General features: G+C 34.3%; 1 protein-coding gene across 1 annotated transcript in view; it reads right to left on the reverse strand.

The window, feature by feature from the left end:
* The window catches only part of Patronin (calmodulin-regulated spectrin-associated protein patronin), a gene marked incomplete in the record, with an annotated part of 438,489 nt that overhangs the window by 10,171 nt on the left and 413,781 nt on the right, over window positions 1–14,537 (reverse strand). Inside the window, 1 exon segment of the mRNA XM_081769233.1 lies at window positions 1–2,263. Coding sequence (XP_081625359.1) covers window positions 2,119–2,263 — 145 coding nt within the window.

Below are 14,537 nucleotides of genomic sequence, written 5' to 3' on the forward strand. Positions count from 1 at the left end.
ATACAGTCAACAATTGCCTATACTTTATTTCGTGAATGCAGTGTGGTCTTCATATATGATTGAGGGTTGCTATACGCTTGTTCTTCTCTATGTTTGAGAGTTCTATGCGCTTGAGGAATATCTATATGCCTATTTCGAAGGTGGTTTAATTTCCGTTCTAGCTTTTGTCTCGTTCTCATTTTTCCTCACATTGAAAGGCAATATCAATTTTAAGAAAAAAATCTTAAAAACATTAAGAACAAAATCATGTTTGCAGATATTAGCATATAATGTTATTTTAATTACTTCTCAATTGTTTACAAAATAATTTAGAAAAAAAAGAAGTATACGCGCCACTACACTTTACAGGAATCCTATTAACTGACACAATAATACCCATTTTAAAGAATAAATAAGTTTTACATCGAATATACTAAAACTAATATTACAATCTGGCCATGTGGTGTATTTTTAAAAATAAAAAAAAAAAAATCTTTACAAAAGAAAACTGAAAACATAAATAATAGAAAATAATATGCTTAATTCCAATTGTTCATTGACATTTACCATTTGAATACATAAGTTTTTTTTTTTTTTATATATATATATTAACTGTTCATTAGACACCTTAGAATTCAAAAGAAAACTAAATTTTATACGTACGTACATTGCCAATATATGAGCTAGTGTATTTACATCCAAATGCGTTTTTAACAAAAGCAACACTGTATGATGGAAATCAACAGAAGGAATTTTATTTTGTTGTATTACGCATTTTTTTAAACCCTTATATAGGATTATTAGGGCAACTCATATATATTGGTAACAACTTAGTTTGTTTATGGTCTTCTGGGGGTTGAAATAACATGCATCCTTATATCAACATGGACTTCTTATTTTACAATTTTATAGTCATACAGACAAGTAAGATTGAAGTTATCTACTAAATAAACTATGTATCTTATGTAACATTGCGCTAATATTAAGGATCATGACTAGAGTTAGAATTATAAAAACGAAAAGTATTACGAATTACAAAGAAAAGAGTACTACAAAAGCAGAAAACACTATTGTAAAATAAATCTGTTATTTTCAGCTCTTCAGTAATAAGTAGTAGTTTGTCTTTTGATCAATAGTAAAAATTGCCACATTATACATAAACAAAGACAATTAGCAATCTTTCTATCTGACAATGTTATCTGCAACCCAAAATTTATACAAAACAGTCCTTGCGCGTAAGAAGACCCAGACAACAAATTTTCACGACTGACTGAATTTCGCAATAATTTACTTTAAAAAAATCTGATAAAACAATCTATACCTGACTAAAGAAGCAGAAACCTTGCTTTATGTTCGCAAATAGTCAACGACCATATTAAACATTTAACAAAGAGAACTCAACATTTTCACATTCATCTTCGCATGTGTACATTAATCTACATACATAACGATCTTCTTCACGGATACACAAGCACACACATACACTCACATTTAAATCCTTCCAAAAGACAGAAGAAAAATTTTACTGAAAATACAATTTATCAAACAGAAAACTATATTCTTATTACTTACAGTAGAATAAGAAAACATACCCATAATTCTTTTTATTATTAATTAAGTACGAGACTTACACGGAGATTGAAATTAAATTTAGTTTCTATACTAACTGCATTCTGAATAATAATAATAACAACACAAAGGAAATTCTTTTCTTTTCTTTACTGGTATATTACGCACTGTAGTTGTAGCTATAACTAGTTGAAGATTTTTGAGAAATAATTCAGAACTTTTCTTTGTCTCAAAAAAAAGTTTTCTAAGCTCAAAGCTACATTTTATGTTTTGTAAAAATTATAGCTTTAGTAAAACTGGCACATTAGAGCTGTTCGCTAATTCTTTCTTACTTGATTATTTTAAAGCACTTTCGAAGAACATACAGTCTCTTTTCTCGAATACAGAATTGATTTAAAGAGGCCAACTTCCATGAAGAATGCTTACTCGGTACCGCTACCTCTCTCTATACGGTTTATTATCAATGGTAGTTTCAGCGTTTTGTTTCAGCATTTCACAACAGCATGCAAGTATTTCTGCATCAGACTTACGAATATGATGTGAAATTTCGTTTACGTTTATCCTATATTGCTAAATAACAAGGGCCATATCTTTCTTATTAGGGAGGTTCACCTTTTTTCCTTGCCACAAACTATTGTGGATCGTAAAGGCATCGATGGTAACAGTAAGGTGCTTCGTATGGACCTGGGAGAAACATTTTCCACCTGAATTGTACCTAAAAGAACAAACGAATATAATATTTAGAAGATACGAACGCAATACATTACAATAAGTTAAAAAATAAAATACCATTTGATGAAATGAACAAATGAAGGGTAAGGGGAAAAAACAAGGAATGTCCATGTGGGTGCTTTGTCCTATCTGTTGGTGACTCTTGGTACTATTTGACTGTATATGCCATGCATTCCTAGATGTAGAAATATCCATGTAAAAAGGGGCAAAAAATTTGACTAACCCTATTCTTTATACGCTGTTTTCAATATTAAAACGCCGTTTTCTCGAAAATGCAATTTTCTGACATTCCTTCTTTTTTTCCCTTACCCTTCAAATGTGGTTCCCAGTAATTAATTAGCTTACACTAAAGTTCTTTCTAAAATTAATAAAGACGAGGTAAATAGAAAACTATTATATATATACTGTATATATATGAAACACTAAAGAAGTAAAACTTTAATTCACCTGAAACAAAAACTAACCACATAGTCTATGGAAGGCCTGAACCTTTACACGCTCATTACAAAACTGATCATTTACAATGCCTTACACATTCACTAAAAAATAGTCAGAAATTCAGATGTAAAATTCCTACACTCAACGTCAGTTTGACCTTCCAACATCCGATTACAAAGGCAGTGCATTTCCTACTCATTGGGTATTGGGTGTTTCGCAAGGGACAATGTTCAAGCTAATGAAGCCCTAAAATTCTCTCGCAAAACCACATTGGCGAAGAGGAACAGTGGTTGGAAGAAAACCTTCAGTGAAAGGTCCTTTCCATCAATCTCGAGGGGACACTTCACGAATGTACCTTGTCAGAGTTGTCGTGCGACTGCAGTGCAAGTGACGGAGGAACTGAAGCATCACCTTTCACAGACTGTGTCGTCAATCGTAGTATTCATGACCTGGACATACAAGGTTAGGTTGCACGGGCTAAACCGCTGATAAGAGACTATTATGCTTTAGCAGGACGCAAATGATACAGTGAACATACAACATGGATTGTTGATGACTGGAAACGTGTGATATGGTCGGGTGAGTCATCGATCACTTTATATCAAACTACGACCCCATGTTTGTGTGTGGTGAAGCCTCTGTGATGCCGTAGACAGTAATATTCTGGTTTTTAGTGGGTCCTGTGCTGACGTTTACAGGTCATGTCAACCTGCCCGTGATTATGTCGTCATGTACATCCTATAGTCCAGATGTTTCCGGGCAATGACATATTCCAGGATGATAATGCTCATTCATACAGCTGGAGCTGTTGCGATGTGGTTTGAGGAACATCGGGATGAAGTTAACACTACTTCTTACCTGGCGAACCGCCGATCTGTGGTCTGTCTTAGAGACAAGAATCCAACGCAGATTTCCGCCTTCATCTTCTCTTACGGAACTGAGTGACCTACTGTACGTGCAATAGTGTAATATTCAACCTGCTACAATTCATGACCTCTACGACTCCATTCAATGTCGCATCAGAGCTGTTCTGAGGGCGAAAGGTTGTCCAACACCATCTTGTAAGTTGAATTTTTTTAGGTGCCTCCATTATTCTGATAACACACATATACACACAGTGTGGAACATTTACATAAAATGCCCTTGTAACTTTTAACCTAAGAAACTAAAAACAAATTTTGTACGATACAAATATGAGTTGTTATACATACACCACATGATGGTATTTAATAGTGTTGAAATTTTCTTTCTTTTTTTTTTTCCTCCTCCAAAATACACTACAGCACTGCGTCAGATTATTATGCAAATCAAATCTACATATTAAACGAAAACTTGAAGTGCCACCACATTTATTATCCAGGGTTACACACTAAAAATGCTAGCGTATCACAAACATCCGCATTTTGGAAGCCTCTACAACAGTAATTACACAAGTAAGACGGACAGTGAATACATATCCAAAGCGATGGTATGACTTATTTCGAATAAATAGCAAGAAAGTTACTGAGGATTAACTTTTTTTTTGGGGGGGGGAGGGGGCAGGGTTTTTTTTAATGTTATATTTTATTTCGGAAATGTGTTTAGGTAAGTATTGCATCCAATCATGTGGATGATTTTTAATAGACCTGAAGATTACAATGCCGTTTACAGTAATTTGACATCTCAGGGTTCCCATAGATTTTCGTAAACTGTTTTCTCTGACTTTCTCTGATTTTTTCTGACAAAGGTTTATTTATCTCTCTGACAAAAGTTTAATTATTCTTCTTTGTATCCCTAGTAGTTTGATTGGATACCTACACTAAATATAGGATAATAATTTTCCATAAAATGAAACATGCGTGACAATATTTGATATATCTTACTCTATCTACTTGATACGGAATTATACGTGAACATACACACGGTAAACATGGTAAGATTATCAGCTGTTGAGGAGTTTTATTGTCTAAGTCCAAAGACTTGTCATTAGATTCTGATAAAATTTTATAGAACCTGCGAGAAAGTATACTCGTTGAAACTAAAACAGAATAATCAAAATCGGTACGTCTGCACTGAAGTTATACGTGAGCATGCACACGATAAAATAGGTTAATCGTAATGTTAACACTATCAACCGTTGAGGAGTTTAATGGTCTAACTCCGTTGACTATCATTAGATTCTAATGAAATTTATGCAAAATCACCGCGAGAACATTCTTTTTCAAACAAAAAGTATAGCAACAAAATTGGAGGACCTATGTCGAAATTATGCGTGATCATAAACACAACTGAAGGGCATAAGTGAAAATGATGGTATCTCTCGTTTTAAAATGGACTGAGTTGGTTTCAGAAAAAAACTATGATAACACTCATGTGGGGTATAATGTAGAGAGAGTTCAAGTTTCAAACAACAATAGAATATTCAAATGCTGTTGTTTCCAACTTGAATTGTTTTTACAATTCAGCTCATATGATTGGTATCATTGTCTTTCTGCAACTCACTCACTCCTCTTTCAAATGAGGGTTACCACTGTTTTCCCTCAAACTCTTCAATTACGGTATTAACGGTATTACTGTCAGCCGTTCAGGAGTTTCATGGTTTAACTCCGAAAAATTATTGTTAAATGCTACCAAAATTCATATGGGAACACCGGGAAGTTATGTCCTTTCAAGCAGAAAAGAAAAATCATTAAAATCAGAGAACCTGTGTCGAAGTTATGCGTGAACATAAACAATAAATATATACACCGTCCGACAATTAAATAATGAGACTAATTGTATTGTGACCAAACAAACACAGATAATGTAATAATACCTGTTTATTATTCGAAGTACACCCCTCCTGCATCAATACAGCGAGTGGCACTATCACGCAAGAAGTAGAAGGACCTCTGCAACCCAGTTGTGGCATGTTTTATTAATGCCGTTGTCGCAGCTGCTTGGATGTCTTTAACATTGTCAAAAAGTCGTTCTTTTAATGGCAACTTCAGTTTAGGAACATAAAACAGTCACAGGGAGACATACTGGAGAACAGGAGGGAGGTGCTCCAGCACACACATACACACTTGTTTTTTTTTGTCAAATATTCCTAAGTAAGTACTACCCGGTGAGCAGGTGCCTTGTCATGGATAAGGAACCAACTACTTGGGGCTGAGTATTTAGGCCGAACACGACGAATTCTCTTCATAAAACACTCGTAAAACTGGTTATTGACTGTGTGACCTTCTCGTAAAAATTCATGATGAATGATGCCCTTACTGTCATAGAAGTTTCTCCGTATCCCCACAACTTCATACACTCTCCACATGGAATCAACATTCTCTGGGGCGCTTTTACCTAGTTTACCGCAGAATTTGATATTCGCTTTCTGCTTTACGCTACTAGCATGTCAAGGGCATCTCAGTGACTGCTGGTAATAACGTCGTGTTTCGCGTGCGACAATGTGGTGCTGCCAGATTGTAGAGGAGTTACTCTTTCAAACGCATATATTTGTTTACGGATTGCATTCACTCTTTCGCCACAATAAAATCAGTCTCATTACTTAATTGTCGGACGGTGTATAAACGAGTCGAATTGAGAATCCCCTCCATTTTTTTTAAAAAAAATCAGTTAAGAAGACTATGCATCTCAGCTCAGAAGACCAGAAATACCACACTCTGCCTACATTAAAGGATTCAAGATGATTATGTAGCTCAACTGATTTCAAAATTAAGAATCTAACCACAAATAATGGAACAACACACCTTGATATACCTTAATGCATCTGTAAACTATTATTTCTATTGTTGTGTTTCATGATCTCTAAATTGCAAATAACCTTACTACTTCAAAGTAGCCTTCACTATCGAGAACGATTACTATGTTTCCCTGACATTAAAGAATAATTTCCCTGACATATCTGATTATCCAAGTCTGTGGGAATCCGGCATATTAAGCTGTTACGAAGAAATGAAAAATACTGATAAAGTTTGCAACTATGCATAAAGTTGTACAACTGGGGAAACATAATTAGAACTACCCAAGATTTGCTAAATGTTATACAAACAAAGAAAAGCAAGAATAATAATATGATTTTGTAGACGATCAACCGATGGTCCCAGATTCGATCCCAGGCACTCTCATGTTTCAAGCTGCCAGTTATTGTTCGTCACGGAACATCCACCTATTATTATTATTATTATTATTATTATTATTATTATTATTATTATTATTATTATTATTATTATTATTTTATTATTATTATTATTATTATTATTATTATTATTATTATTATTATTATTATTATTATTATTATTATTATTATTATTATTATTATTATTATTATTATTATTGCAAAGTCACTGTCACATAAAGATTTTGTAAGTATTTTGTAATTACTTCCTTTATTTATTAAATCAAGTGCATTCGGCAAATTCTAGTTTCCAGCTACGTCTAGTCTAACCCATATACTTCTCGTCTTCTTAACTTTTTGCTTACCTTTCAACTTCTATTAAATTTCCTTTTCAATCAAGTTACAGTGTGTCAATTAAACTTAATTTTCTATCCGTCAGCAGTGGCCCAGCGTAGCGTTGTCGCTAACGCTTTCGCTTTGGTGCGAGCAGTTTCGGGTTCGATTCCTGGTGGGGACACTCGGTCGGAAAGGTGTAACAGCTTTTTCAGGCCAGTCATCCTGAGTAAGATTTTCTTGGATTTTCCTTATTCACACCAAGCAAATGCCGGGATGATATGAAAGAAAAAGGTCTCAGGGTGCTCCCTTCCTTCCCCATTCTTTCCTTCCACCTCAATTCCCCGCGCAGTATGATCGCCGAGGGACGTCATTCCTCATATGTGACGGGCTAACATGGCCATAGATGCCGAGAGTTCAGAAACTTAATTCTTAATCCTAATCTACCAATCATCACGAACATTCTCTGGTGTCTGCGTCCACTGCCACTGTTTTTGCTAGCTCCAAGGAAGAGATTGCGACTTTAGCGTGACAATAACCACTTCGTCAATAACCAAGAACACCTGAAACCAAACTGCTACAATGTCAGCGAGATCTTTTCTGCTTCGGAATGAATTATTTTCACCGTTACACTGAAGATGGAAATTCTCGAGAAGCCTTCCTGGTTTTGAAGTGAGGACTAAGCATCTGCCCGGGAGATTAGTTTTTCGATCTGGAAGAAAAGACAATATCCGTCTTCCCAGACGTTACTCTGACGTCATTATAATGTCCCTGGAGAAGATCTCGATCAATGACCATATTTGGTTTTAGAGGAACCCGTAGAAAGAACCTCGAGGTCCAACCGAATTTACAAAACCACCTGTTGGAGTTTCCTCGCTTCTGGCTGCGAAGAAGTACTCTCAAGAGATTACATCGATGATCGATGAGTTCCGCTCCAGGATGGAACTTCGGAGTACTACTAAGACCTATATTTAAAAACACTTCTTACGGCGACCTTAACTCAAAGATTCCTTGAGAAGCCTCCCTTGACTGAAATCGGTATTTATATCCCTTCCTTGTTATCAAGGAATCCTTGAGTTCAAGGAAGCCTTAATGAAAATCTCTCCTTGACTCAAGGTAGCTATCGACCAACCTTAAGCCTTCCTTGAGTTCTTTAACAATATAGTCATTCATTTTCTGGCATGGATTTTGTTGAATGTGTCATGTATGTGGAAGAACAAATATAAAAAAATATTACTTTGCGATGACTAATGATGCGTCAGGACATACGAGGCACATGGAAAGTCCACTGGAACTGTATAACGATAATCAATTCTTTGAGAGATACAGGTAAGTCAACTATGCATCTTGACTTTAACTTCTATGCTAATTTTAATAACAGTAACATAGTGATAAAAAATAACAAATATTCATTGTACACACAAAGTATGAGTAGTTTCACTCATTTTCCTTTACTTTTCTGGCATTTTTTACAGTTGCATTCTCTATGGATCGTAGATCCTATTCTCGTTTTGTACTTCTCTCTTCGGACCTTTCGTTTTAACTATTTCGTTACATTTTTGAACCAAGAAACATTCACTTCATGGAGTTGTATTCCATGTTTAAATTGTTTTAATCATAATTTTAATTTAGCCTATGTGTAAAAAAATTCCAAATATAATTTATAGTTTCAAGTTTACAGCAAACTTCTTAACACAATACCTACATATTATTTTAAAAATTAACTGCAATAACAAAATAGGTTAGGATAACTTAATTTATTAATTTTCACAGCAGATCCTTGTAATACATCTAGTGCAAAATACAATAACATAAGAACCATACGCATGGGTGCTGCACAAGGTTAAGACAAAAAATCATGCAACTCAGGAACCAAGGAACATGAAGAGAAAGGGAAGTAGGACCTTATATATAGCCTATTACCAAAATTCATTATTTGTGTAAACAAATGTTATACTTGATACTGGTTTGTGTTTGTGTAAAATTAAATTGGCAGAAGGAAATTATTTACGTGTTCAACTTGTATCTCAATATATCGACATGTTCGTATCATTAGATTAAGAATGTAGTGTTTTGTTGTCTTTAGCCAAGAAGTATAATGCAATTGTGTTATAGAAGGGAAGCAGACACTAATTACATAAAATGTAAAATGTTTACGATTTGCTACCGAAGTAGACACAAGATTAGGTTAGGTAGGCATTAATTGTACACAATGTAAAATTTTCACAATTTTGTATTATTCCAGATTAAGTATCCATGTTTGAATTCATTAATTATGACTTCTTTTGCTCAGGAAATGGTTCTTGTAAATTGTTTCTTATGGAGGGAATTGCATTCATATGTGTAGATTAATTTTAGGGGGACTTAAACATTATATGACATACCCTGTGCAAACATGCTGTAAAAACGACAGTTCAAAAATCAAAAATCGATTTGTGCTAGATAGCCTTTAAAAAGCACGAATGCTATCTAAACGAGTCAGGGCAGGGCGAAACTAATGGCCCCGCTCTGTAACACGGGGCTACGTCCGAAGGGAGCAGGCGCGTCAGTGACGGTTGGTAGTTTTTGAAGCTTTGGTTTGCTCCATACTCTTGTACGTCAAATATACGCTGCTCGTCTTGAATGTCATTTACCATTGTGATATTCCTCATTTTTCATGAGATTTTCAGCAGAGATACAGGGACCTTCACAGAATACACCTGTGTAGGAGTAATGCTAGGGAAATTATGAGGGGCGGAAATAAAGGCCTATTCGGTTGTCCATATCTCTGCGCCTGGTTATTTCCGTAACATATCTCCTGCACATGTGTATTGTACAAAGGTTCATGTACTCAAAAACCGGTCTCGCTTCCATTGTTCATATATTCGCCCAGGTCATTTCTGTAGCATGACTTCTACGCAGAAGCAGAATTTCATTTTGAAGTATGAAATAAAATGACAGTAACCTAACCTAGCTACTAACGCCACACTTACTTTCGTGCTCCATACTGGTCATGGCCTGTCTTCCACCTTTAAAGTCCGCGAACACGCTCATTTGATTTTCAAGTATTAACTGGAAATGTTTAGGTTAGGTTTTATTTCTGTTGATAATAGGTTTATTACACAAAGTGTGTCGATTTTGGTTTTAGTTTCAAACTGTATTCATTTCTCGTTTCAGGTTTTCGTTTTAAGCTCTATTCTTTTCTCGTTCCAGGTTTTCGAAAGTAATATTTCTGAGATAAATTTTTCCATTACTAGGAGACGATTTAGAAAATATTGCGGGAACGTTCACTACCAGCAATTCTGAAAGTACTCACGGTTTTAAGATTCTATGTGAATGGGAACTATCAGGTAGGCGCTATTTTCTTTGAAGCACATAACATATGAATTAAAAAAATGTAGTCTGCCATTTTCACTATGTTTTCTTCAAAAACTAGTTTAATATTTTATTGCTCAAAATTACCAGTAGTAAAATCATGTTTCTCTTTCATTATTTTCAGACCATACTATTATATACTGTTACACTTCGTATAATAGAAAATATAGAACTATGTAGTCCCCAATAAAATGTTACATCACCAAACACACGATACAATTTCGATTATTTAATGGTGTTGAACATTTCACAGCAAATTTTATTTGTCACATAAACAGTAGGTACCAGCGATTATGTGATTATATTTTAATGTGATTATCTTTCCTAACAATCAACATTTCAATCTTTTCCATAATTGCTCTATTCTTTTCTTGAAAGTTTTGCAGCTGAAAACCGCGATTCAGTGGTAGATATCAAAGTTTATCTCTGATGAATTAATCGCATAATTCGCAATACCCTTTGTTAATATGAAAGTCACTTTCGTAATTAATTTATATCATACTTTTAGAAAATAGCTCAGAACAAAAATAACAACAGAATAAATCAATTTATTCATGGTTCCATGATTTTCAACAAGATAAAGAACTATACAAGTTGCTAAAGAAAAGAATATACACGTAGGTATTTCTTCCTATCAACAACAGAATAAATCAATTTATTCATGGTTCCATGATTTTCAACAAGATAAAGAACTATACAAGTTGCTAAAGAAAAGAATATACACGTAGGTATTTCTTCCTATCAACAATCCGCGAAATGATGTCAAGATTATACCTTCGGGTTCTTGTTCGGATTTTAGCAAACTCTATTTCGAGAATAATAAAACTAGTTTACTCTTCCACTGCATCTTCATAATTGATAATTGATAAAATTATGTAGGTGAGTCTTAGCTACAGCATTTGATGCAAAATAACATAATCTAAGAAACTTAGTTATAATTTTCATTTTCTGATTAATTTATTTTACAGATAATAAACAAAAACAACTGTAAATTAGTGTTGTTAAACTTAACGCCAGTGAGGCTGCTCCAAAAGGGATTTTATTAAAAATTAGCTAAACTTTTACCATTTTTCATCTACTCATTCCTACAATCAAAAGTAAACACAAATGTGACTTTCCATAATTATAGGTAGCGTTGTTTCACACGGAAAAGGTGCATTTGAATAATTTTCAGTTTTACCATCTTTATAAATTTTGAAGTTGATAAATTAGCAAAAAAGATTCCAAAAAGAATATTCCTGATTTTTTTTTAATGTAACGTATTTCTGTGCTTGTTTTACAGATACACATTGAAGATAATCAATTTCATGAACCACCCAACAATTTGCCAGATTGTGAGGAAAGTATCGTTAGTCTTTGCTCGTCGCCTGATATACGTGATTAATTCCCCATTCCTGATTGTTTGAGGACAGTTCAAGTTCAATTTCATCAAATGGCTAGTTTTCCTATAGTTATAGGATATATTAACTGTAAATATATTCCAAAAAGAAATCCCCGCAGGAAAACCACTGAAACATTTAGAATCAAGAAATGTACCTTTAGTGTTAATGTACAAGTGGTGAGTGGCCCAAATAAAATGGACAACAGAAAATATTACTTAAGAAGAAATATTGGAAACGGTTAGTTGTTCTTGCACAGAGACCAAAACGTTTAGAACGGAGGAGTGTCCATGTGTATGTGTCATACAAAGGCTTCAATATACTGATGTTTGTGCGTGCGTATTATGTAAAAATCAGGAACGTTCTGTCACCGGATCCACCTCGTGACAATGATTCTTCTAATGACTAATCAGTTTGTATTACTAATTTGATTGTAGTCCTTATTCCATCTTTATCCCTGTGTATTCATACTATGATAACTATTTTGAAAGTAAGCATAGAGCAAATATCTGTGATATTGCAGCACCAAATATTCTGTGACAAACAATGTGAAGTTTTAATATCGGTTATTGATTACCATATTCTTAAGAAATTTACCACAGTAAATAAACTTCTCTCAGTATATTTGTAACTATTTGTTGTTCGAAATTTTATTTTTTATAACTTCATGCACAGCAAACATTGTCGTACAAACCATTGCTACTCACAATGTCCATGCTTGGCTACTCGGTGCCTATATCGGGTTTATTTATTTATTTATTTTTTTAAATGATTATCAGACGTTTTCATAGGACGGTAATATATATGTTCAATACCTTTTCAATATTGTTTTCATTTCAATCAATTGTAAAATCTATTCTTTAAAAAAATGCAAAGTAGGCTTCATTGTAACCCAACGTCACAAACTTTAACATCTTGTTCTACTGTATGCAGCAAAACAAACGGTACTGAAATCACATCGTTGACATTTATTTATTTTTTGTACAACATAATGAAACATAAGAAAGGTTGTCAAATGGATGTCAACTAAATGTTACTCAACACTTATTGTAAATTTACAAGGAAGCATTTTTGTACATCGTGTGTTCAAAATGTTGAACATTATGTCGCACATATTTTTTATAGCGGTCCTGTAGATCGAAGAACATGTTGGTGAACACGGCGGTATGTGGTAAGTTGTTATCTGTTAGGAAAATTGAATCCTTCAGCATACCCCGTATGCACGCATCTCGAGTCATGAGGTGAGGGGAGTGGGAAGGATATGGAAAATCCGTTCCACAGGAAATCAAGCGATGTCCAAACGCTTGTGAGCAGAAGGGTAAGTGACTCACTTGCAGTGTGGGCAATGCTTCGTCTTGTTGCATCCATTGTTGTTAAAGATAGATGTTTCATGTGGTAAAAGCGGCACAAATCATGCAAGACAGGGTCAATAATCAACTGTCGATTGATGTGACGACCAAAGTACACATGGCTCTTCATCACTGAACCATATGTTACTTATGAAATCTTCATCTTCATATGCCATAGCTAACACTCCAGAGCAATACAGTAGACGTCCATGCTAATCTCTTGCAGTGAGACGCTGCCCCACACCTTGTGAGCGGATATATTTCTCGAAACTAAGTATCTTCTTCTCTGTTGTGAGCAACATTATCTTTGCACCAACTGCAAACTACACTAGTCCACACACAACAGAGCATACATGTGGCACACACAGCTCATACCACATTGCATCTGAGCGCCACCCGTACACGAATTTCAGTACTGTTTATTTTGCCGCATACTGTACATAAAATGAACTAGTTCCCTGACTTTTAAAGTCAGGGAAATATTATTATTATAATTTAGTTAGAAGAGTGAGATTCTACTCAATAACGTTTACTTCTAGGGGTTTTTACCTTATATCTAATATTTTAAGTTATCTGTCACAAAGCAAGTATAATGACACCATGTTTAAAGATGGCGACACTATATAAGATTTGTACTAACCAAAGATACTTTTGCCATTCATTATAGTTTGATCAGAATGAGATTTCTATCTCAATTCTGTGAGGAGTTATAATTGTTGAAATTTCATATCATTAACCTTAAAGGATTCCGAAATGTGAACATCTGAGTATAAGAAATTAAAAAGCCCCACTCCTTTCTCTTCTCCCTTCTTTTCTTCTCTTCTCTTCTACGACAAATATGAAAAAACGAAACACCTATTTAGTTATTTTGAATGATGGGTCCATATACTCAATTTCATGTCTATACCATTAAAGAAATCCGATATATGTTTCCCATCTTTTTCTTTTCTTTTTTTTTTCCTCCTAGGACAAATACGAAAAAGCGCTGAAACATGTAATAAATTATTTTAAATAAAAAGTCCAAATACCAAACTTTATGCCTTTAACGTTAAGGGACTCCGAGATATGACCATCTTATCATAATATGGAACTTTTATGATAGTAATTGTAATCCCACAGGTTTTGTTTCTTGTTCACTTCATTTTCTTCCTTTCTAGGTGAAATATTAAAAGAAAAACGCTAAAGTACACGACTTATTATTTTACGTGAGAAGTGCAAATACTAAGTTTTATGTCCCTAACCTTAATAGATTCGAGTTATGGATTCCTTATAATAATTATAATCCCCGTCCCTTTTTATTCCCAACCTATTTTC

Source organism: Thermobia domestica, chromosome 8 (assembly GCF_964235325.1).
Source record: "Thermobia domestica chromosome 8, izTheDome1.hap1.1, whole genome shotgun sequence".
NCBI classification, from domain to species: Eukaryota; Metazoa; Arthropoda; class Insecta; order Zygentoma; family Lepismatidae; genus Thermobia; species Thermobia domestica.